Source organism: Sceloporus undulatus, chromosome 4 (assembly GCF_019175285.1).
Source record: "Sceloporus undulatus isolate JIND9_A2432 ecotype Alabama chromosome 4, SceUnd_v1.1, whole genome shotgun sequence".
In the NCBI taxonomy this organism is placed as follows: Eukaryota; Metazoa; Chordata; class Lepidosauria; order Squamata; family Phrynosomatidae; genus Sceloporus; species Sceloporus undulatus.
Window position 1 is genome coordinate 219,129,315 of NC_056525.1, and position 24,883 is coordinate 219,154,197.

At 40.4% G+C, this 24,883-nt stretch overlaps 1 protein-coding gene across 5 annotated transcripts; it reads left to right on the forward strand.

Moving 5' to 3' along the window:
• Window positions 1-1,386: 1,386 nt before the first annotated feature.
• On the forward strand, window positions 1,387-24,402 carry PLEKHF2 (pleckstrin homology and FYVE domain containing 2). Of its 5 annotated transcripts, none has more exons than XM_042463060.1 (3): window positions 1,594-1,881; window positions 4,673-4,705; window positions 20,430-24,402. In XM_042463060.1, exon 3 carries the CDS (start codon window positions 20,444-20,446, stop codon window positions 21,191-21,193), a length of 750 nt encoding a protein of 249 aa, XP_042318994.1. In that variant the 5' UTR covers window positions 1,594-1,881; window positions 4,673-4,705; window positions 20,430-20,443; the 3' UTR covers window positions 21,194-24,402. The 5 variants fall into 5 exon arrangements, with proteins under 5 accessions (XP_042318993.1, XP_042318994.1, XP_042318995.1 ...); XM_042463061.1 differs by having other exon boundaries at window positions 1,594-1,872; XM_042463059.1 differs by lacking the exons at window positions 1,594-1,881; window positions 4,673-4,705 and adding an exon at window positions 1,387-1,587.
• The last annotated feature ends 481 nt before the right edge of the window (window positions 24,403-24,883 follow it).

Consider the following 24,883-nt stretch of genomic DNA (forward strand, 5'->3'; position numbering starts at 1 on the left):
TGACTTCCCTCTATTCTCTCATTGATCCAGCTTTTAATATGAACACAAACAGTTATGCCTCCTGGAATTTTGTAAGTTATTTGGCATTGCTTCATCCTTTATATCCTTTGTTACATGCCCCTAAATGTTACTCTCGACTTATCCATGTGTCATATCAAAATTCCTAATTTTGGCCCCCAAATCTGCCCTTGATTTATACATGAGGTCAACTTTTAGTTGAGAATATACGGTAAGTTGGACAAGTAGGGTGGTAAGATGCAGCCTTGTCTGACTGCTTTGCGATTTGGGAACCATTCTGTTTCTCCATGTTCTGTCCCGACAGTGGCCTCTCATCCCGAGTAAAGATTCCTCATCAGGACTATCAGATGTGTTGACACTCCCATGTCTTTAAGGGCATCCCATAGCCTTTCATCATCTATGCAGTTGAAGGCTTTGCTATAGTCTATAAAGCACAGGCTGACTTTCTTTTGGCATTCCTTGGTACACTCCATTATCCATCGCATGTTTGCAGTGTGGTCCCTGGTGCTTCTTCCTTCCCTGAACCAAACTTAAAACTCTGGGATTTCTCTCTCTCCATGGATGGTTGGAGTCTTACTTTGCAGGATTATCATGGTTTAATCCCTGTTTATACTTCCAATTGTGTCCCCACATGTGATTAAATATAAAACAACGGCCCTCTTTTTATTGTTGTTTACTGTTATGATTTATTAGTTATGGTGTGTGGTGGGATTCTGGGACATTGTATTTTATAATATTTTAATGTTGTTAGTTGCTTCCATCTCATTGAAGAGGTGGGGTATAAATACATTTTATTATTATTATTATTATTATTATGGGAAAGGGACCAAGGCTCCTCAAGAAGAGACTCCTCAACTCTTAATCTTATGTTTCATTTAATTTAATTAGCTTCACTTCTGTGTTGAATCCAGATGATCCATTCTCTCTGCCATTTTATGTTTCCAGTGTGGCCCCTAGTGCCTCTCCCTTTCCTGAACCATTCTGGGACTTCTCTGGATTATTAATTCTGAGCAGGATTATCATCATGGGTTAATCCCCATTTATACTTCCTAATTGTGATAAAAGTACAAAACAAGGACCTTCCCTTTATTGTTACTGTTCAGTGTTATGATTTATAGGTTGTGGTGGGTGGCTGGGGTTCTGGGACGTTGTATTTGATTGTATTTTAATGTTCTTGGCCGCCTCGACTTCATTGGAGAGGCGGGGTATAAATACACTGTGTGATGATGATGATGATGATGATGATGATGATGATGGGAGAGGGAGCAGGGGCCTGACGAGGAAGAGCCTCTGTCTTCCCCTGAAGCCCTTTGGGCTTCCTCTCAATCCTCCTCCTCCTCCTCCTCTCTCCCAAAATGGCGCCTGCCGCCGCTGCTCCTCCTCTTGGCTCCAGACTAGTCTTGGGAAAGCATAGTGCCGCCGCCGAGGCTGGCCCTCCTCCTCCTCCTCCTCCTCCTCTTTCAGGTTGCCGCTGCTCCGTGTGTTTCCGAGGGAAGCCTAGCTGCGAGAGGGCGGCGGCGGCGGAGGAGGAGTGAGAGAGGAGCCGGGAGCGCTTCGTCCGGCGCCGGAGTAAGCGTCCTCGGGGCCTGGGAGGGAGCCTCAGGTGGCCCTGGCCGCCGGGGATTCTTTGGGCGCCTCCGGGGCATAAGGAAACTTTCCCCCTCGGTCGCGGCGGCGGTCCTTTTGCCCAACGCGGCCATGTTGGGAGAAGGAGAGGGAGAGGGCGACCCGAGCCCTGCTTCCCCTCCGCTCCCGCCTTCTCTCGCCGAGGAGGAAGAGAGCCTCCATTTTGAGAAGCACTTTCTTCTTCTTCTTCTTCTTGTTCTTGAGTGCCTTCGAGTCGTTTCCGACAAGGTTTCCTTGGCAGGTTTCTTCACAGAGTTGTATTCTTTGCCCTGGCCATCCTCTGAGGCCGAGAGAGTGTGACTTGTGTTGTTGTTTCGGTGTGTGTTTGTGTGTACTTTCCAGTCTTTCCCAACTTAAGGCAACTCTAAGGTGATGCGATGACATGGTTTTCTTGGGAAGGTTTCTAAGGTGACATTATGGCAAAGTTTCCTTGGCAGGATTTCTTCAGAGCTGATTTTGTTTTTGTTTTGCCCTGGCCATCCTCTGAGGCTGAGAGAGTGTGACCTGCCTCTGTGTGCTGTTGTTTTCATTGTGCTTTCAAGTCGTTCTCCGCTTAGAGCGGCTCTAAGGGGACCCTATCATGGGTTTTTCTGGACAGGTTCCTTCATAGGAGGAGGCTTTGCCACCGCCATACATAGTCTGAGGCTGAGAGAGTGTGACTGAACCCTGTTCTCCAGAGTCCTAGTCCAGTACTTAAATCCCTACACAACGCTGAGCAGGACTAAGAAGCACAATTTCTGTGTGTTAGTTTTTAAAAGTCGAGATATCCGGGCAGCATCCACACTGGAGAGAGAACCCGGTTTGGTACGGCTTTAACTGTTTTCTGGTTCAAGGTCATAAATGCAAAGGACGACAAAGCACCGAAAAGTGCAGGACATTCAACAAAAGTACAATATATTTCCAAAGGAAAGGGGTTTTTTGGGGAAAAACACAATAATATAAATATAACTCATGCTTTGGAAGACATTTTGGAATTCCTCCTGGACAGAAGATTTGAATGGAGGACATGTCCTGGAAAAGGAGGACCTCTGGTCACCCTGCCTCTGAAGATATGTACCAAGGAAACTCCACAGTAGGCTTGCCTTAAAGTTGCCATAAACTGGAAATGACTTGAAGGTACACAATGATGACAACAACAACGACACAACAGGGACTCTGGGCCAAGCCAGATCTTCTGGAGATGTATCAAGAGGGCAAATGGTGGCCCTTCAGACCTTCTTTTATGGACAGTACAGAAAAGTAGTGACAGTTGGGGCGGCTTTTCCTCTTAAGCTTCCTGGCACTATCTCTAGGGACTCTAAAGACGAAAAGGAGACCACTGAAGGAAGTCCTAAATGTCCCCCTCAGTAGGGCTTGAGGAGGGGGACATGTAATTTCGGTTACCCCCTTCTTGTTGTTTTCCTTGTGTCATTTTTGACTTATGGTGGCCCTAAGGCGAGTGGTTTGCCTGTTGGACTAGGGCTCTGGAGACCAGGGTTTGAATTTCAGCTCAGCCATGTAAACCCACCAAATGATCTTGGTCAAGCCTCTGAGAATGGCCAGGGCAAACTGTCTCTGAAGAAACTCACCACGAAAACCCCGCAGGGCACACAGCAACAATCATGGGGCTTTCTTGTCAAGTTTCTTCAGAGGGCTTTTGCTGTTGACATCTTCTTGAGGTTGAGAGAGTGTGACTCTCCCAAGGTCCCTCAGTAGGCTTTTATGCCACAACATTCCTAGGATTCCATAGCATTGAGCCACGGCAGTTAAAGTGGAGTCAAACTGGATTATTTCTGTAGTGGAGAAGCAGCCTTTGTGAGCCTGTTTGTGGGGTGCGGAAGGAAGTAAAAGTGTCAGTTTTTTTTCATTTCCCTCCAAAGAAAGCGCGCCTGTTTGTTATTGCCTTTTGCTCCCTGGCAAGCGAGTTTTTGTGGCGGTGTGTGATTGTTTTGCATCACAAGGCTAGGGACTTCCTGTGCCTGTCAACAAGGTTAGCTAAGCAAGTGGATTCCAGTTTGGAGGAAGTTAAGCCGCTCTCTTCTATGTAATTTGTTGGGCCTGGCCGAGATGGTGTTCACGCCCTTGCTTTCTTTTTCCCCCTTTCCTTGTCAAGCTCTGGCCTGCATCCTCTTCTTCCTTGTTGTTTGCCTTCAAGTCCTTTCCAGTTTAGGGCTCCCCTAAGGCAACACCTTGTCATGGGGGTTTCGTGGCTAGATTTGTTCAGAGGAGGTTTGCCATTGCCTTCCCCTGAGGTTCAGAGAATGTGACTTGCTCAAAGTCACAGTGCTCCAAAACACACTGCAGAAATAGTCCACTTGGAGACTGCTTTAACTGCCCTGGTCCAATGCTGGGAAATTCTTGGAACTTTAGTTTTGTGAGATATTTAGACTTCTTTGTCAGAGAGCTCTACAATTCCCAAGATTCCCTAGCACTGAACCAGGGCAGTTAAAGTGGTCTCAATTGGGATGATTTTTGCAGTATTTTGGATCCCAGTGGGTTTTATGGCCAAGCTGGGAATCAAACCCTTGGCCTCCAGAGTCAGAGCCCAAATCTCAAAGCACTACACCACACTGTCTGTCATGGAAAATGATCAGTAAACAGTTTTAAAAAGAAAGGGGTTTTCTCTTTAGTCTTGTTGTGTTGCTTCAAGCTGTTTCAGAATTATGGCGGCAAAAGGCAGGGTTTTATTGGCAAGATGTGTTCAGAGGGAGTTTGCCTTTGCCTTCCTCTGAGGCTGAGACAGTGTCACCCAGTGGGCTTCTGTGGCCAAGCAGGGATTCGAATCTAGGTCTCCAGGCTGGCTTACCTATCTATAGTTGGAATTTTATTTGCTTGTGCATTTAGCAGAGTCATACCTGCTTAAATAGAACTTGAGGTAGTTCATAAAATTAATGTACAAAATACACACTTTTTAAAACGCTCTTATTATTAATGCAGTCATGCTAGGAGCAAATCCACACTGTTAAAAGTACAGTGCAAGTAAATGGGACAGAATTACTGTAATAGGAAAGGGTTTTCTTTTTTAACTCTTATTTGCTTGTTCATTTAGGAGAGCCATACCTTGCTGTCTGCAGTGTTTAAGGTAATTTATGAAAATAATGTGCAAATGCATAGGTTTTTTTTTAAAAAAGAGCAGGCAGTATTATTAACCAAGGTCCAAAACACAATGCAGAAATAATCCAGTTTGAGACTGCTTTAACTGCCCTGGCTCAGTGCTAGGGAATCCTGGGAATTGTAGTTTATTATGGCACCAGAGCTCTGACAGAGAAGGCCAACTGTCTCATTAAAACTACATTTCCCAAAATTCCCTAACCTGGAGCCAGGGCAGTTAAAGTGGTCTCAAACTGGATTACTTCTGCAGTGTGTTTTGGACCCAAGTCATACTAAGAACAAAACCATGCAGTGTTAAAACTACAGACAAATGGGTCAGGCTTTGTGTCAAGGTAGTACTGTGAATGTATGTTCACTTAAAGATCTCTTCTGAGAAACTTAACTGTTCAAATTTTATGAGCTTTACATTTTGTTAGTATACAACAAAAATATGTTGACTGTTTGCTGTTGTAGCTTTTAAAAATCGACACAAATTGTTCAGCCGGCTGCTATTTCCTGTAAGGATGGTCATCTGATTTTTATTTTTTTTATCTTTGCCAGTAAATGATTCTTTTTCAGTAGTTACAGATTATCTTGCATTTAAATATATATACTTAGCAGTGCATTTGTACACACACACACACACACACACAACTGTACAAAATAAATAAAAACAAATAAATAATTTGATATTCAGTTGATGTAAAACATCAGCTCAAACTGAGGCTGCATCTGGACTGCAGAAATAATGCATTTTGACACTGCTTTAACTGCAATGGATCAATGCTATAGGATCCTGGAATTTGTAGTTTTTTGTGGCACCAGAACACTCTGGCAGAGAAGGCTAAATATTGCACAAAACTACAATTCCCAGAATCCGATAGCATTGACCCATGGCACTTAAAGTGGTGTCAAGCAGGATTATTTCTGCAGTGTGGATGGAGCCTTAGTCTATTCTAACTCTGTTTAAATTATATTGTAGCATGAGCAATAATGAATGCTTCCAATTTGGGTGTTTCTAAATGGATTTTCTCCACAAATGTATAATAGATCAAAGAGCAAAACAGGAAAAATTGTCTGAAAGAGAAAGTACAATCTTTGTCACATCTGTTGATCCTGCTAGTGCACTTGCATTACACTGGCATCTTAGGAAGGCTTTGCTATTTGGACATAGAGATGTGGAGGTTCATCTGCTTCTCAGAAATAGTTTCTGGTCTTTCCTACTAGGTGTTGTGAAGGTGGTGCTATGAGTTAACTATTGTAAACCTGGGGTATGGGTAACTAAAATATGGCCCTTGAAGGTCTCCATAGTCCCCAGATCCCTCCTTTTTAATATTAAAAATGGGGGTGATTTTTCCACATACACTCCAGCCCTGCCATGGCTCAAAACTATTTTGTCCCCTGTTCCCCAAGTGTCACAGTTACCTCCAAAAGAAAAAGCCACAAATGGCCCAAAATCAAAACTGGAAGTGACATCACTTCTCTTCTGGTCCTCCTGGGTCCTCCTGTGTAGCTTACTTGGAACCACAGGGGCAAAATTTGTCCCCTATCCCTTCTACAGTTGCCCACCCTTGAATTAGGGTCTGCAACAAAATATTGTAGTGTGGCATGCTTCTGAATAGTTTTGCAGTCAGTCAGCCATCCCTTTCCCCAGGATACTGCATTTCTTTCACCTTTTATGCAGGTATCCACTTGTCCTCTCAGTAGTCAGCTTTCCATGACTTTTGAGCCACGCGTTGTCCTCACTGTAATTTTTTTTAGGGGAGAAGTTACCCCCCCCCCCAATAATTTTATGTTTCTGTAAACTTGAAGGCTGCCCTGAAGGTGCTGTTAGTAAACCTCTGAATCTGGCCAGTACTTTTGGTTTCATACATGTTGGCACTTTTAACCTGTGCATCAGAAATAGAGGGACTGATTGTGCCATCAGTATGTAATGTATTTAAGAGCGACATACTTAAGAGATGCAGATTTCTGCCCAAGAAGCTTATGGTATGCATTTCAGCAACAGGGAAATAACATGAGAGGAAAGAAGGGTAAGGGAGCCAAGACATGACCACATGCAGTAGCAGTTACACAAATCTTAGCTTTATCTAAATTTAAAAGACACACTGCTGACTTCTGGACACAAGTTGCTGAAATGCAGTTTGCCTGACTTTCAGATACTACTTGGCAGTACAGTAGCTTTCTTACATATGTCTCCTTTTCTTTATATGGTTCATAGAAGAGAATATAGTGAGCATGTTTATAATTGTTAATAAAAGCTGGGAAAACAGTACATTTGTTGCAGCCAGTATCAAATATTTGTATGTCTCCTGTTCTAAAATAACCAAATTTAGTTACACTGGGGAGAAAGGAGATAGAATTTTCCATATATTATAAATTACTTTGCATTTCTAATACTTGTATATGTTAAGGGTTATGTTCAATTGCTACTCTTAACTGAAGTAGCCACATTGAATAAATGGGACTTATTTAAGTATTGATTTAACACTCAGCAGTTGAATCAATGAATATACTCTGTTTGCAACTGATAATTGTATTATGGTCTTAAATAGATTTTAATAAAGTGCATTTTCATTTAAAATACTGAACAAGCTCTGATCAGAAATTCACTGTAGGATGGTTTAAATTTTTAAGTGGGAAGAATTAACAGAGATGTGTTCTAAATACTGTTTCTGTGTGTAAGAAAAGTGGCTACTGTTCAACTACTCATTCAGTTCCTAACTTGTAAATCAAGTTCAGCAAGCTAGCTACTAGTACCTTAGATTAAGTTTGTCTTCATGATTAATTGACTAGTTTTCAGATGTTTCAGTACATTTAATTATCCATACATTCTGGTAGGCTTATTTGGTTGCTGTAAGAATTTTAAATTCAATCTGGTTTCCCATCTAGAGTAATAAATGTGTGCCATGTCTCTGTGTGCTTTTACTACATATCACATTGACACTATGGTGAAACAGAGATTAAAATCTAAACCTAAACTATCAAAGCTACTTTGTGCATACTGTCATGTCCTTAAGAACTAGATACCACCTTCTCCCAAGATAAAGAAACTCTTGACACTGCTTATTAGAAATAATTTTTAAAGGAGGACAACACTTGGTAGATCTTTCAAAAAATTGATACGCCAGCTGCACCCTTTCCTGGAAGTCAAGGATCTTGAGACCATGATACATGCTCCAGTAACCTCCCGTCAGGATTTCTGTAATGCGCTCTACCCTCATGCTTGATCCGGAAACTTCAACTGGTACAGAACATGGCAGCCAGATTGGTCTCAGGTACATCCAGAAGAGACCATATAACACCTATCTTAAGATCACTTCACTGGCTGCCTATTAGTTTCCAGGCTTGATACAAGATGTTGGTTATCACCTTTAAAGCCCTAAATGACTTGGGTCCAACCTATCTTTGGGACCGCCTCTCCGTGCACTCAGGTCTTCTGGGAGGAATTTATTACAACCTTTAAGAACGAGGCTATCTATGACCACCCAGAGGACCTTTTTGGCTGTCGCTCCCAGATTATGGAATGGCCAGCTGGACGAGATCTGTCATATTACCACCCTGAACAGCTTTTTAAAAGCTGTTAAGATGGATCTTTTCTGGCAGGCCTTTCCTGAATAGATACCCGGCCACCAAATTAAAAACCCAAATTGTGACCTGACCTTGCTTTAGTCACTGTTATTGTCTGTATGCTATCTTTTTAAATATGTTTTAATTTAATTTGTTTAATTGTATTTTAAGGGGGGTAGGATTGAGGGTTTGGGAATGTATATTTTAACTTTGTAAGCTGCTCCAATCACATATCGTAGAGGGGCGGGATATAAATAATAATAATAATAATAATAATAATAATAATGAAAAATGCACTGTATGCTGAAGTGTAAATTTTATAAACTACTCATTTATTATAAGCATTTCAACGTACTCTGCTGCCACTGGCATTGCTTTCTAAAGGTTTTGTGTCCAAAGCTCAGTTGCGCATGCAGCTTTGGGTGGTTGCTTCAGATCACATTTCCTTTCTGTAATCTGTCAAATTGATATTAGAGTCCAGATTTAAAACTCCTGCATAACATTGAATGATTTTACTCAGATGTCTGTTTTTTTTTAGTTGTCTGAAGATTTGTGGAGCTATCATTGGTTATTTAATCTCCCAAATGCTCACATTTCTGCAAGGATTAGGAAACGAAATGTTAATTAGATTATATCCAGGTCAAATAATTGTGTCACTAACACAAATAAAGTGTGACCTTGAAGTGGTCAGGGAACAATGGCACCTTGAGTCAGTCTGTGTAGCACCTACTTATCACAGCAAAACAAGTAACATCACATCTTCTACTGGGCTGAAATCATCATGAGAAGCTCAGTCATTTCATGGGTTTAGTGTATACTGGCCTTCCAGGAAAGAGGAATTTTGAGGCTCTTGCTAAATTATTGGAAACAGTGCTCCTAAATGGTGTCATTTTTGCATCCCTTCCTGACAAAGTTCCTGTCTTCAGTCCAGAATTCTTCTGGCTCCTGGCCAATTAAGCAGAAGTAGTGCAATTAGACTTAATAGTGCCAATCTATTTTTAACATTGCCTTTAAATTCTAGGGGGATTGGTTTAGTGTTCTTTAGCTTTACTCTAATTTTTGATATTAGCAGTTCATGCTGTGTGTCACAATCCGCTTTTGGTCTTGTTTTTGTAAAGAACATGGCGCTTCTCTGTCTTCTGCCTCAAGTTATGTACAGTTAGCCCTTCCTATCTGTGGGAGTTCTGTTCCAGACCCCCTCCATGGTTAACAAAAAAAGTGGAACCTCAAGTCCCATTGTTCCCAATAGTGGCACACCATGTGTATGACTGTGCTGACATGGCTGTGTGCATACACTGCCATTGGGTGAATGGGGCAGGGCCATCCATGGATGCTCAAACACCTGTAGTTGGTTTGATTTCTGTTTTCACCATCAGGTGATGTCCATGAATACAGTCGCCTCATGGGTTGCTTGAAGAATGTGTTTGTGATTAACCAACTGCTGGCTTTCTCCTGCTTCCTTTTTTGATCCTAAACCAAATTTTCCTGCAATCTTTGAACCTGTTCTGTTTGCTGCGTGTGCATTCCAATTGTTTTGTGATTAGCAACTCCTGTTTTGGTGTGTGATCAATTTCCTCCTGGACTCTAGAATAAAATCTTTCAGTTTCTTCTTTTTCTGCCTCTGTAGTTGGAGCATAAATTTGGATTATGGTTATACTGATAGGTTTTCCCTGAAGTCTTAGTAATATGATTTATTAAGACTTTGCATTATATCGTTTGACTACTTTTGCTACATTTCTCTTCACTACAAATGCCACCCCATTTACTCTGTATAATGGTCTGATTCCAAATGCCCCATTCCTGTGCTCGATCACCCCAAGTACTGCAATGTTTATATGTTCCATTTCTTGTTTTGCTATGTCTAGCTTTCCTCGATTCATCCTTCTTACTTTCCATGTTCCTATAATATGTGTTGTGAAGATTTGGACTTTCCTTTTACCTCTGACCACAACATCAGCTAAAGTACTTTTGTCTTGAGTCCAGTTGTGTCATTAACCACAGTGCTACTCATCGTTGTCCTCTGCTCTACTTAAGTGGTTTGTTGTGCTTTCTGACCTGGGAGTGTCATCTCCTGGCACTTCTTTTGTTGCATTTTGCATTATGTCACCAGAAGGTTTTCATGGTAATAGACATTAAAAAGGGGTTTACCATGTGTCCTTAACTATTACCAAGTGTTAGCTATGGTTGCACTGCTGTTATCCCTGAGAGATCCTCTGTCAGTATCACTCCCCCCCCCCCCATCTCTACCGCTGCCCAGCTGACTTATTTAATCTGGCCCCTCAGCAAAAGCCTGTCTGACATAGGAGACTCTACTAGCAGCACTGCTACCATCATCTTAGCATCTTGCCTTACAGGGGAACCACAGTTCCACCACCACAGAAAGGTAGCATCATAGTGAGAGGCTAACAGCATATTTGGATATAAATTCATTATAGAAAATATTGAGTGCATCAATAGTCAGTTGTCATGAGCAGGGGAGGCTCCCCATGTCTTCCTCTCATATAGATGACAACCCCCAATAGATGTTGAAATACATCTTGGATTCAGGCGTTGTGTATGTTTATAGTAAGTACAGGAATTATCATTCTCTGACTTGTAGACTGTCTTGCAAGCAGATCTTCCTGGCATTTTGAATGAAGAAAATATTGTCTTAAAAGGCATTTCACTCAGTTCAAAAGAGAAAATATCAGAGTAAAATGTCTACGTATCTTGAAGTTTCCAGTCTTTCAAGTGTTCCAGGGGAAAGTGTGTGTGTGTGTGTGTTTTCCTCCTAATGTCTCTCCCTCCTCCCCAGCTTTCACAACTGTATTTATGACTGAGGTTTTTCTTCAAAGATAAATAAAAGATGCAGTTTCAGTTGTGCTAGCTAAGAGGACATAAACATGGATCAGAATTTCTAAAAACCAATGCAAAATCCATTCTTTGTATTAGGATCACCAAAGAGAACCAAGTACAGTAGTATAGTTGTGGGAAAATATGGGGGGGAAATCACTAGTATATTAACTTAGATGCTTGTGACGAATTTCCTGGAATTCTTCATGCCATCAAAAATCCTATTTTCTCTCTCTCTCTCTCTCTCTCTCTCTCTCTCACACACACACACACACACACAGAGAGAGAGAGAGAGAGAGAGAGGATTAGTTTGGCTTTTGTTTTGATTAATCTCAGCACTTTTGTTATAGCAGGAATGAAGAGTGTTTCCTTCCAGATTTTGTTGCAGCTCTCATTAGAGTGGTTTGCACTTTGGGGAGAAAGGTAGGATATACATCAAATAAATAAACCAGCCCTAACCAATAAAGCCAAAGTTGTGGGATGATGGGAGTTGCAGTCCAACCTGCGGAGGGCTACACTTTACCCATCTCTCCTTTAGAGAATAGTCAGATTAGTTTTATTTATGGCAGTGAGTTATAGCCCACCTTTTAATAAGTTACTAGAGTTTACAAAAGTTAATGCATTTATGTGATTTCATTTTCAAGTCCATTTTGTGAATGTTTCAGCAATGCCATTATTTGTTTCTATACATCCACTTAAATTTGTTGTGGTAATGATACTTTGTCCTCAATATTTTTTTCTTGTAAGGAATCTGATGAAAACGTATTGAGAAGAATGTGCTCTGTAGTGATTAATACTGTATAGTGGAGCTGTATATGTGGAGTCCCTTTTAAAAGGTAGTATAGTACTGATGACTTTGTATGGGCACCAATTTTGCCCTAAGCTGATAACAGACATCTTGAAAAGGTTAGTCTTCAGCTTTCACATTGTAGATGCAACAATTTTGCACTTTTGGAGTTGCTATTCCTGCCATTAGTGGGAGGTTCTAAATTATCATGTTTTTAAGTACAGAGTGTACAAATGAAGTATTGAAACTTACAGACTATTTGTTTCCTTCTCAGTGACTCTTCAAAGTTTAGTTGAGTGTCTGTAGTATAATATGAAACCTCATGAAATAGGATCTTTCATGACCTTCCCCTGAGAGTGTTTCAGAACCATGGAGAATGCAGTTGTCATGGCTATGGCACCCCTTCTCTTTTCTTGTACATATGGGACTTTCAGCTGGGAGGCACTTTCTGTTCAGAACTGTTTCCATTTCCTATCTTTTTTTCTTGTGGTAATCTTATATTCTTGTTGTGATGTTCCTATAAAGCTGTGCCTTGCTCTGTTCCTTTATAAATACCAGTAATCATCTTGCACTGGCATAAGAATTTATAATCCACGAATAGCCATTTTCTTTATGAGGGAGCAGGGCTGGATCAAGTCAGTTCTCTTTATGTACAGGACCACTAGCTCAAAGCTAGGGGCATGAAGCAAGTGCTTTGATGACATAGTGAAGGATATACTTTCTGAATGATTCTCTACAGGACCAAATCAGCAGTAGTTCTTGCCTTTCCAGAATTCACATGGGAACATGGAATTTTGTTTCTTCACAACTAGAACAATAAGATGTCTTACCATACCTTGTTTCAGAATTGATGAGATAACTGGGGTCAAGATACAATTATGTAGGCTCATTCCTGTTACTGCCCTGCATGTTGGCCATCTCTGGTCTTCACCACAACCCATTTTTGCCTAAGACATATTTGGAAAAAAGTCTTGAAAGAAAAAAAACACAGAGGAAGAATCAGCTAAGTCAGCTGAGAATCATGAACTTGTAACACAGGAGTGTTTATAATGCTGTACAGTCTTCATTGCAGAGCAGTCTTTTTGTGAGAATCTTCCCAGGAAATTCCACAGGTCCTGTGACAGCAGCTGTGAAGCCAGATATGGGAATGCTGCTTTCTTGCAAATTCTTAAGAATAGGATAATTTGTGAAACTGAGAAGATTGAGAAGTATGAGAGAATCTGGCCAAAGTATGATTTGCTAGTACAAAATGATTAATAGTAATTGATTGAAAGCCCCAAAATTTGAGCTAGTGTCATTGCAGAGAATACAAAGACTTCATTGTACAGAACTAGTTTTATGGTATTCCATGTGTGTGTTGTTTCATTTAAAACTGGCTTGCCAGTCTTGTGCATCAACAGGTGACAGATATTTGGCACAGTACAACACTATACACACAGCCTGCTGAATATACAAGCCTCACCTCCACTGTTTCTGAACTGTCCCTCAGTCTTTTGCCCACTTGTACTGAGCAAGGAGATTTGAAGGAGGAATTCTACTACTACTACTACTACTACTACTAATAATAATAATAATAATAATAGGATTTATTTATATGCCGCCCAATCACTGGGAATCTAGGTGGCTTACAACAGAGGGGATAATAGACGGTTCCCTGCCCTCAGGCTTACAATCTAAAAAGACACGATACGAAAGGAGAAGGAAATGGTGAGAGAGGGAGGGGATCAGGTCCAGCACTCTTCTCTCCCTCTTGAGGCCTGGACCAAGGCAGATGGACTGGATGGAGGGCTCTTCTTCTTCAGGCTAGCCCTGATGGAGCTGGGCCTGCCTGTTCATTCCCTCACAGGCCGAAGGATGACAGTTATGGAGGGAGGAGTCCCTTCTTCCAGGCTAGCCCTGATGGAGCTTATGTTCACATAAGAGAACCAAGGCTGCATCCGCATTGCAGAAATAATCCAGTTTGATACCTTTTTAACTGCCATGGTTCAGTACTGTGGAATTCTGGGATTTGTAGTTTGTTGTGGCACCAGAGCTCTCTAACAGAGAAGGCTAAATGTCTCACAAAGCTACAGTTCTAAGAATTCCATAGCATTGACCCAAGAATTCCATAGCATTTTGGTGTCAGAATAGATTATTTCTGCAGTGTGGATCTCGCCAGTATTGAATTGTGATGTACATGGAATACTGCCTGGTTAACATTTTAGGGAAAAAAACTTGGGGTTGCATCTTCAAATGAACTTTGGAGGATGTATTTATTATAAAGTGGCATAAGGTTTTACAGAATAATCTCTTTGATCAGATACTGAGGTAGAGCTAGTTAAAAGCTGGCTAAAAGGAAACATCTTTTTAAAAGGCTGTATAATTAAACATGTGACTTAGCATTTGCTGTCTTAAAAGAGATTTGTTGTTGTGTGCTGGAAAGTTGTTTCCAACTTATGGTGAGCCTAAGGTGGTGATATCATCTGTCTTTCTTGACAAGAGGGGGTTTGCCTTTGCTGCCTTCTGAGGCTGAGAGTGTTACAGTAATTGTAAAAAAAAATGTAGAATAATTAGAAAGTGCAAAAACCTGAGAATCCTATAGCCCATATTAAATAAGTCAGAAATTCTGATCAACTGCTGTCTTGCACCATGCACCTATGCTTTCCTCTTTCTTGTGCCTATCAGACATTTAAATTATGGTAGGCTGCAATAAACAGAGCACACAGATTACTGTGTGTATTCCTTCTCAGATAATTGGATGTGCATTCATGAGTTTTTTATTACTGGATGGAAAAGAAATTGAAAGAATCTTAATGTTATAACTGGCCATAGATTTCTTGCCATAGTTCTTTTTATAAATTTGGATGGAATATCTTGGGATTTCTGGTAAAATTGGATTTCTGTTAGATCTACATCTTGTTCCATTGTACACAGTTAACAGAGTTTATGATGGGGACGTGGTGGCTTTGCAGTTAAGCCAGTGACTGATGATCACCAGGTTGGCAGGTGGGCAGTTTGAGACCCAAGCGCCACATGACAGAGTGAGCTCCTGTCTCTAGTCCCAGCTTCTGCCAACCTAGCAGTTTGAAAACATGTAAAAACTACAAGTAGATAAATAGGTACCACTTAGGTGGGAAGGTAACAGCATTCTGTGTAATCATGCTGGCCACATCATTACGGAGTTTCTCATCTTTGACAATTGTCTCATCTTTGACAATGCTGGAGATGAGCACCAAATCCCTACTGTTGAATACAACTAGAAAACTTGTCAAAGGGGAAACTTTTACCTTTACCTACTTTTTTGCACAGATTTTGATGCCTGCCCACTCCCCCTTTTCTTCATTTTCTGTTTCGCTGGAAATTTTTTGTGTTTTTTAAATAGCAATGCCGGTATTGTAAGGCTAGTGAAAGAAGGCTAGAGAAACACAGCTTTGTAATTTCAGACTGCAGCAGCATGTTTTTAGTAAACAGTGCGGTTTGAGCTTGGGAATAATTTACATTTTGCTGTAGCTATCCTACTGTAACTGTGTGCCTGCCTACAAGAGGCAAGATAAATAGGAGCTGGCTGCAGAATCCCTTACTGAGTACGCATGAAGAGCAAAACACATAACTGTGCAAACACTACAACCCATTCTGGACAATAATGCTGCCCTCCCAAGAGCTCTTGGTGGTAGGCCTTTGAGACTAACTGAAAGAAAGAAATTGGCAGCATGAGCTTTGATAGACTTCAGTCTGCTTCCTCAGATGCTTTTTAGGGGTACTTTCACTTATTCATCATCTAATATATGTGACATCCTCTGTCAACAATGCCCTTCAGCACTCTACATTAGGCAAACAGGGCAGTCTCTGTGCCATGGGATAAGTGGACATAAATCAGACATTAAGAATGGGAATACAAAAAATCATCCATCTTGAACCTAAGAGCAGCAGTCCTTGAACAAACAAACAAACAAAAACTATAAAGGAAGATTGGAAAGAGAAATAGCAAAATTGGTTTAACTTCCCAGCATCATGATGACTCTCTTGGCCACGTTCTCACATCTCCTTATGCTAATATCTCCCTTCACCATTCATATGGTTATCTACCATCTGAACTTGGCTTTTAATTCTTGTTTTTAACGTTGAACTGCTGTACTTTGATGTTTATACTTATCGTTTGTTGCTATTAAGATGTTGTAACCCGCCTTGATCTCAAGGAAAGGCAGGCTATAAATAAACGATTTATTTATTATTATTTATTTATCTCATCACCATACCCACAAGTATTACATTTCTATTCACACATGTAGTCAGTGGCACTGCTGAGGTTGGTATTACTCCGTGAGGTGGGGGGTGAACTGCCTTGCCCTCTTCCTGCCTGTCTACCCGCCCAGACTGCTGCTGAGGGGGTTGTGCTGTGGCCTGCAGAGTGCCCATTCAGGGTTCGGCATGGCTGCTCTCTGAGCAGCTGCAACAGACCCTGAAGACTTTTCCAGAGGGTCAGCATGCTAGACCCTAAAAGTATCACCCTTGCAAAAGCAGCCACTACTGAGAGGGGCAGTGGCACAGCTTCCAGAAGGCCTGGTTTAAGGTTTGGTGTGGCTGCTAGTCAAGTGGGAAAGCATCCTTTTTTGCTCACCCAATAGCCGTGCCAGTCCCTACGGGTGTACTGCCCCACTGGATGCAATCCTCCTTTGGGTGTCACCCAGTGCAGTCTGCATCCCCCTAGTGATGCCACAGCATACAGTCACCTCATTCACAGCTATAAAGGTCCATTCCTAGGCACTTAACTCTGCATCTGATGAAACAGACGTAAGTCTACAAAACCATATGCTACCAATTTCTTTCTGTGAGGTCCAAAACACACTGCAGAAATAATTCAGTTTGAGACCGCTTTAACTGCCTTGGCTCAGTGCTAGGGAATTCTGAGAATTGTAGTTTATTGTGGCACCAGAACTCTCTGACAGAGAAGGCTAAATGTTTCACAAAACTACAATTTCCAGAATTCCCTAGCATTGAGCCAGGGCAGTTAAATCGGTCTCAAACTGGATGATTTCTGCAATGTGTTTTGGACCTCAATCTCAAAGATGCTAAAGATTCCTTTTGCTTACTGATCCACACTAAAATGACAATGGCCTGTTACAGACTGCCAAAATAAAGCTGATTCGGGTCTCTTTGGAGGTATGCTTTTTAAATGATGCATGCATCCTAAGAATCCGGAAGCTGCACCAAAAGCTGCACTCCGGTGCTTAGGAATGGAGTGTGGCTTTGGTGCAACCTCCTGACTCTTAGGACCCATGCATCATTTAAATAGCATACCTCCAAAGAGACCCAAAGCAGCTTTATTTTGGCAGTCTGTAACAGGCCTATGTCTTTGAATTTTGTTAGACTATGTAAGTGTTCACCAGTTTTGTGAGATATCATTGCATAGTAAGGTACTATTGCTACCACTGGTAGAGAAACAACAGCCTTAGAAGCAGGGCTGGTTTGTTTTTTATCCACTTCCATTCCCCAGCAAGAAGAGACATGTTCTGAGTCTGGCTTTGGTAATATCAGCAGGACCCTTTAGGGTGGCTGATCACCTAATTTGTAGAGGAAAGTAGGGCTCCTCCACAAAGGCCATATATAGACTCCTTACTCCTTTTCTGAGTTCCCCTCTCCCTTTTTTTTAGTGCTACTCTTTTCAAATTGAATATGTCAAATATCCTCTAAAAAAGTAGATGATGCAGTTATAACTGTCCATATAACTTAGTATCAGCCTGATTGTTGCAGATTTATTAATATCATTTGTTTGTGTCACATGTGCAATGTGAACATAAGAGAAAGTGGTCTCTTTCCATTTACAGGAAACTTGTTTACATTCTTTGCCTTTAGGCAATTCTTTAGGAGACTAAAGCTGTTTTTGATCCTGTAAAGTAGGTACAGTGTCCTCCTCATAGGATTTCTTTGAAAGCTGAAATGCAAGTTTTTTTCTCTTTGACTAGTGCTGATTTTTAAAGAGAAATATCAGCGCTGCTTACTGCTTTTCCTGTCATGAACATGTATTTTATAAACATCAGCTTCAGGAAAATGTGTTTTTGGAAATATGGACAGCTTTTAACAGTGTTTTGCCTAGCCCATGTTCCTATTCTATGTACCGTATGACCTCATGTATATGTTGAGGGCAAGTTTTGGAGCCAAAATTATGGATTTTGATAGGATGTATGGATAAGTCGCGGGTAAAACTTAAGGACATGTAGCAGGGGATCTAAAAGACAAAGCAAAGAAAAATGATGCCAAACAGAACCACTATTTTCCCACCTAGGCTTTAAAAAAAGCCAGAAACATAGCAGCAATGGAAGGAGCAGAGGAGGCTGGTGCTTCTTTTAGGTTCTCCCAGCTCTTGCCGTTCACTACTCCAAGAAGGGGATAGTTAAAGTACAGTACATAAACTGACTCATGGATAAGTTGACCCAAATCTTTTTTTTTTTTACTAAACTTTTTAGACTTATACATGAGTATATATAGTACTTCCTCCAATTTGGCCTTCTTTTTTCTTACTTTTCTTTTTTTCTTTGTATAAATGCAATTTTTAAAAAGAGCAATAATTCTTTCCATTGTCAGTCCATACAGTTACTTAGACTTGCCCACTACATGAATGATTGTCCCTTCTTTTTGCTCCTGTCCTGCTTAAATGTTTTTAGCTCTACCTTTTTCCTGTATTGGGACAAGGCAAGTTAACCTGAATTACACTTCACTATATATAGTGAATATGTTGTGAATTTTTAGCAATGTAGATATAAGGTGAGTGAATAAATAAATAGTATTTTTCTGTCTAGCTTTGAGCACTGATACTATGTACAAATGAATAGCCAAATGGTTGTGGAGGCTGTCCATGTGACTCAGAATGTGAATCTGTGTGATCATCTCATGTTTATTATTTATTTATTTATTTCAATTGTATGCCACCTTTCTCCCAAAAAGGGACCCAAGGCAGCTCACAAGATAAAAATACCTTAAAAGCATTTTAAAAAACCAGTTGAAAAGGAGGAGGAAGCTCTCCTCTTCAGACAGGCAATTTCCCTGGGAAGGGTGGAACAGGAGGAAGTGATGATGGAAAGGACTAGTGAACTCCCCCCCCCTCCATGTTTATTTTTCTAATTTATAGAATACCTGACAAGTGTTTTGGCTAGTACCAGATTTAGTGGAGTAAAACTACTGAAGTCACAGAGAGTTAAGTTGGTCTTGACAAACTTAAGACCTGTTTGAGTGGATGTTCTCTATGTATGATTAAAACCTGAACCAGTTCTAGTTTCTCAGGCCCTGTAGACACAGGCCCTTTAGCATGTCATGGCGATGTGTTAAGGTTGCCTCGGGGCGCCGTTTCCAGATGCCCCTCAACCCTAGAACGTCACCAGGACGTCACAGCTGTGCGGTGCCGTATAAATGGCACGTACAGCTGTGATGTCACTGCCGCGCGCCTTCCAGATGGGCACGCGCAGCAGCAATGTGCTTGTGCCGCCACAAGCAGTTTGCGGCAGCTCTAAAAGGAGCCGCTTTTTAGCGGTCCTTTTGTTTCCGCATAGCCACGCCACGCAATTTGGTGGCTGCTGCATGGTTATTTGGTGGCTCTTTCTGGCGGTCTGTACCCCGCCTAAGTTACAAGTTGTAGTTACTAAGTTCCACTTTACTGTGAATCAGAATGCTTTGTCACAGTTCAGGAATGATACAAGCTGGGGCTGAGCCACTCTGAAAGTGGTGGAGTCCATTTGCATGACTGCTTGTGGCATGACAAGGAATTACATATCACTTCTGCTTCTGGGTGTTGCTCAAAATATAGTAAATTTTAAACAGTTTTTTGTGGGGTTGATATTTGTGGGGGGTAATGGGGGCAAGAGGAAGCAAAGTGCCACATTTTGTGACAGCATGCATGCTTCTCCATACTTTCTTTGACGTTTTTAGTGACTAGGGTTGGGGGTGGGGCTGGCAAATCAGGCTTTTGAGGTTCATTTGTCATTTGTGCATTGGCCTTCCCCCCCAAATATAGATGAATATAAACAGGTTAAGAGTATGGCAGTGACAAGCTCAGGGGTATGGAAAAGAAGCTCTGTGGGAAAGATTGAAAATTTAGCCTGAAGGAGATAAAACTGGGAATTTGGATTGAGAACAAGATAGCACTTTACCTGAAAGGGTGCCACACAGGAGATAACAAAAACTTGTTTTCTACTGCCCCAAACTGCTAGGCTAGTTCAAATGGATTTACAGAAAGGTAAATTTTGGTTGAATTTGAGGAGAATTTTTTTTTTAATCTTCAACATCTTTATGATTGGTAGGAAAGCAGAATCAAAGATGTGGAATAATTTGGCCATGGATACATTCATTTTAAGTTATTAATTAATTGAAAAACAGTAATCAGGGCTGTGTGGTCAGTGATTTGTGCCAAATAGTAATGGATGTTACAGGAAGATGGTCTCCAATGGCATGCAACCAGTGACTAAATTTGGGAGGGAACATTTTTAAAATGTTTTTATGAACACAGCATTTTGGCAGAAGAGCTACAATGATCTAAAAGTATTCTTTTGTGTTTCAGAATTCTAATGAAAGATGGTGGATCGCTTGGCAAACAGTGAAGCAAATACAAGACGAATAAGCATAGTGGAAAACTGCTTTGGAGCTGCTGGACAACCTTTAACTATTCCTGGCCGTGTACTAATTGGTGAAGGAGTACTAACAAAGTTGTGTAGGAAGAAGCCCAAAGCCCGGCAGTTTTTCTTATTCAATGATATTCTTGTGTATGGTAATATTGTCATCCAGAAGAAGAAATATAACAAACAGCACATCATTCCACTGGAAAATGTAACTATTGAGTCTATCCAGGATGAAGGGGATCTCCGGAACGGATGGCTTATCAAGACCCCCACTAAATCATTTGCAGTTTATGCTGCCACAGCCACAGAAAAATCTGAATGGATGAACCATATAAATAAATGTGTCTCTGATTTGCTTTCTAAAAGTGGGAAGACTCCCAGTAACGAACATGCAGCTGTGTGGGTACCTGATTCCGAAGCCACTGTTTGTATGCGCTGTCAGAAAGCAAAATTTACTCCTGTCAATCGTCGTCACCACTGCCGAAAATGTGGGTTTGTTGTATGTGGGCCTTGTTCTGAAAAGAGGTTTCTTATACCTAGTCAGTCTTCTAAGCCTGTGCGAATCTGCGATTTCTGCTATGGCCTCCTTTCCACAGGAGAGATGTCTGCATGCCAGTCCACAAGATCAGACTCTTATAGCCCATCACCGAAACCTCCTTTAAATGATACATCAGATGATGATGATGATGATGACAGCAGTGACTAAGTAATGAAAGAGAATATTACAACTGGCATTTGAACCTGAGTCGTTGTACAAGGAAACCTCTAGTTGCAGGCTCTTCTGAGAGGCCAGCCTAGCCATAAAATTTGCCTGAAAAACCTTTAACTCGAATGTGCCTCAATATCAATATCTCCTAGAATCTAGCATTACTTTTTTCTCCAGGGACAGACTGTTGTGAATAAATCATTTTCCAGCTTTGTATACTTGATTTCCTCTGTAGGGGTGAGTTAATTGTCTTTTCCTTCCCCCTTCTTCCCAGTGGAGGAACTGAAAATCAAGCACAAATTTTGTTTTCTTTTTCTACCAACAATCAATCCCTTGTTGTTTGTTGATGTTATCTTATGGCTTCTTTTTAATACTGGGATGTGGAACTAAGCCTGCTTGAAACTGTGGTATTTTGGTTAGCACATTAAATAGGACATCTTAATCAGACTTTGAAACTGATACTATACTATGATCCTTTGTAAAATAAATGCATACTGTATTTCAGTAACATTTAAAAACATTATGCAAGATTTCATACACCAAGCAGTGCCTTGTAATGACTGCACTGTTGCAGGAAGAAACTAACATGTTTTTACCCTCTGGCATGCAGCCAACTAAAATATTGTTGGTGCTATTGACAATAATTGCTGTTGTATAACTAACATTTGAGTAGTAGGGACTGTGAGCATAGTGCTGCAATTTGCATTCTTCACTAGTCTCTTGCACACATTTTTTTAAATTAGGATGTTGTATATGAACAGATGCTGCACTGTTGTGGAGTCCCTATTATGAGCTCCCCTTAAATGTGGCACATCCACAATAGGAACAAAACTGCTGTGCTTGGTGACTTCTAAGAAAGTAGATCTTCTTCAAGTAGATCTGATATTTTGATACTTTAAAAATTGTGTAAGATTATTAAATGTTTATAGCTATCAGGTGTTAGTAACTGAGAACTATATTGTTTTGGATCATGGTATTTGCTGTAATGTTTTTTGATTTCATATTTATAAAATTTAATTTGTCAGATCTGTCACTAAATTTTTAAACTTGAGGAATGGATATTTTAAGTAACCAGAATGTGTTTTTAAAGCACAACAACATGAAAAAAAATGTCCCAATCATCCAGCCGAAAAAGATATCTTCAAAAAGTCCATCCCTTGTACACAGCTGACCTCAAGATAGTAATTAACTGCAGGTGACTTCACATAAATCCAGGACCAGGACAAATTGTGTAAAAGTGTTTTCAATAAAATATTTACTTTTTACTTTTAACAACATTCTTTTCTATGATGGCGTCAATTTTAGAGAAATGTCAAATTTAGCTCTGTGAAGTTTTGTAAAACCCTGATGCATATCTATATTTTTATATAACTTGTATTCAGTCAGTTTATGTAGAAGTTCTCTGAGATAACTGCGCAGGAAAACAGGAATTAGCATCTGAAAGTTTATAAAAAGTATTGAATATTGTTTGTACAAAAAATGTTATAGTATATAGACAGTTTCTGCACTGTTTGCCTCATCTGGCAGTAATTTGGCTCTATTTATTGAATAAACAGTCAATTCTGCATCTTGCATTAGTCTCCCAGTCTGTACTCTGGCTGCTTTAGTACAGATGTCAATGTTGGGGAAAAGTGAGGTGATTTTATTGGTGATGTGAAAGCATTTCCATTTACTTTGGGAGTACCTTGGGAAAAGGTTTGCGCTGATTGTGCAGCAGCAGTACCCAATAGATTATGCCTGCTCAGAGCAGTAGGGCATAAATCCAGTTGTTTTTTGCCAAGTAGATTAGACACTTGGAATGATGTCAAGACTTATTAAAATTTTTGCTGGGTCTAAGAACTGGTTTTTAGATCTGACTTTCTAGCTGAAATTCAATAAACCTGCACAGTATTGAGGGACTTGTACATTCATTCACATGGAGGCTCAGAGAGGAATACATTTGCCTACATTTTTGGACAACTCATGGACCTCCACATCTCTCTCATATGCTCTTTCAATTCCCAAATTCAGACTGAGTTTGTGGATTTGGAAAGACAGTGATTTAAAAATTCCACCTAGAGTGTCATTAAAATGCTGTAACTGAGTTTACCATTTTACAGTATGTTAGAAGATACACATAACAAAATCTAGATCATGGTAGAGCATTACAGCAATTTTGGCCTTGCACACTTTTCTTTCTCCACCAAGCATTTGTGAATTGACTGGAAGGTCTTTTTAACTTACATGAGTTAGAGTGCTGTTTTATTCTCAAACTTTGATTAATCTCAAGCATGGTTAGTTGAAACAAGCAGCTTTCATAAATTCGGTTTTGAAGTTTTTCCCCCCAACAAAACATAGTTAAAATTAGCCACAGTTTGTCAAGGTTCAGGTGACACAGCAACTTGTGGTTAATATAAGTTCAAATGTAAGCTGCTAAATATCTTGCGGTTGTGATAGCAGGAAATATGTCAGCTTGAACCTTACTGAGGCTCACTGTGATGTATTAGGCATTTTGTCAGGGTAGTGCCTTTGCTTTGCTTTGCTTTGCTTTACAGCAGCCATAGAAGACTGTGTTAAAGTCATTGGCCACGAAAACTAAAAACAAATGAACCAATAATGTGTCATTGATGTTTGGAAGCAGATGATTTTTAAAGAGAACCCAAGGATGCAGTATTTTTTGTGCTTCTTTGGAAGAGGTCCACAGATATCATTGAGACTTTTCATCCATTAGCATTGGTAGGAGTTGGCTATAAGTGGAGTTAGTTTCTTTTGCTGAAGGGCTAATTTGACGACCTTCCCTTAACCATATCACAGATATAACTATAAGATATGAAATATGTTGACATAGTTCCACTTTCCTATCTTTTCTTTGCAAAAGACTGCATGTTCAGTATTGAATGGCATACTTGTAGTTGCTCAGATATCTTCTAATGCTGCACAAATCCTTTAACACTTTCTGCTTGCAAGAAAATTATTATTTGTCATCATGCTCTGCCTATCAACCTCTTGTCTCCATTATTATCTGTGAATGAAATTCACATTATGCTGCAATTGATCCTTAAAGCTGTTACCAAATTGACATAGGACAAAAAGAATCCTAGGAACAGGATTGTGAAAATAGGTTACCACTTCTGTGGTACTGCACAGAATTTTTTAATGTAAGATAAATGTTTGTCTTTGGTGTTAGTCAAACTTTTAAAAGGGCTTAATAAATGGTTTTGTAACTTGAATTCATGAGACTGAATTGTTTTCTTTTTATAAATCGGAGATCAATTTCAAATAAATATTTTTCCCCTCTTATGCATAGGCTCTTCTCTAAAGAGCAAGAGGAATTTGCATTGCAATGGTGAACGAAAGATACCAGTTTAGCAGTGCTGAACAATGTTTGGCAGAGCTTAGGAATAGACACTTGTGTTGCCACCAACCAACTGCCATCATCCCTGGAGGTCTGACGGGAAGGAAGCAGTGTGAGAGACTGACTTGGCCAGCTGCCGTTGCTGCCAACTAGCCACCATCACCAGGTCTCCATAAGTCAAAGTCAATTTGAAAAAGTTAACAACAACAACAACAACAACAAAGGAATAGACCTGTAAATGTAAACCTGTAGTTGGAAATCTTTGATTCAAATAGCGTAATTTTTCAAAAAAGATTTTCAAAACAACAAGATGTTCATATCTTTTTCTATAGAGGAAAGTAATTATGGACTTGAGA

Excerpts from the sequence above, each read along its gene's own strand:
- PLEKHF2 (XM_042463059.1), top strand. The coding sequence starts at position 20,444 with ATGGTGGATCGCTTGGCAAACAGTGAAGCAAATACAAGACGAATAAGC.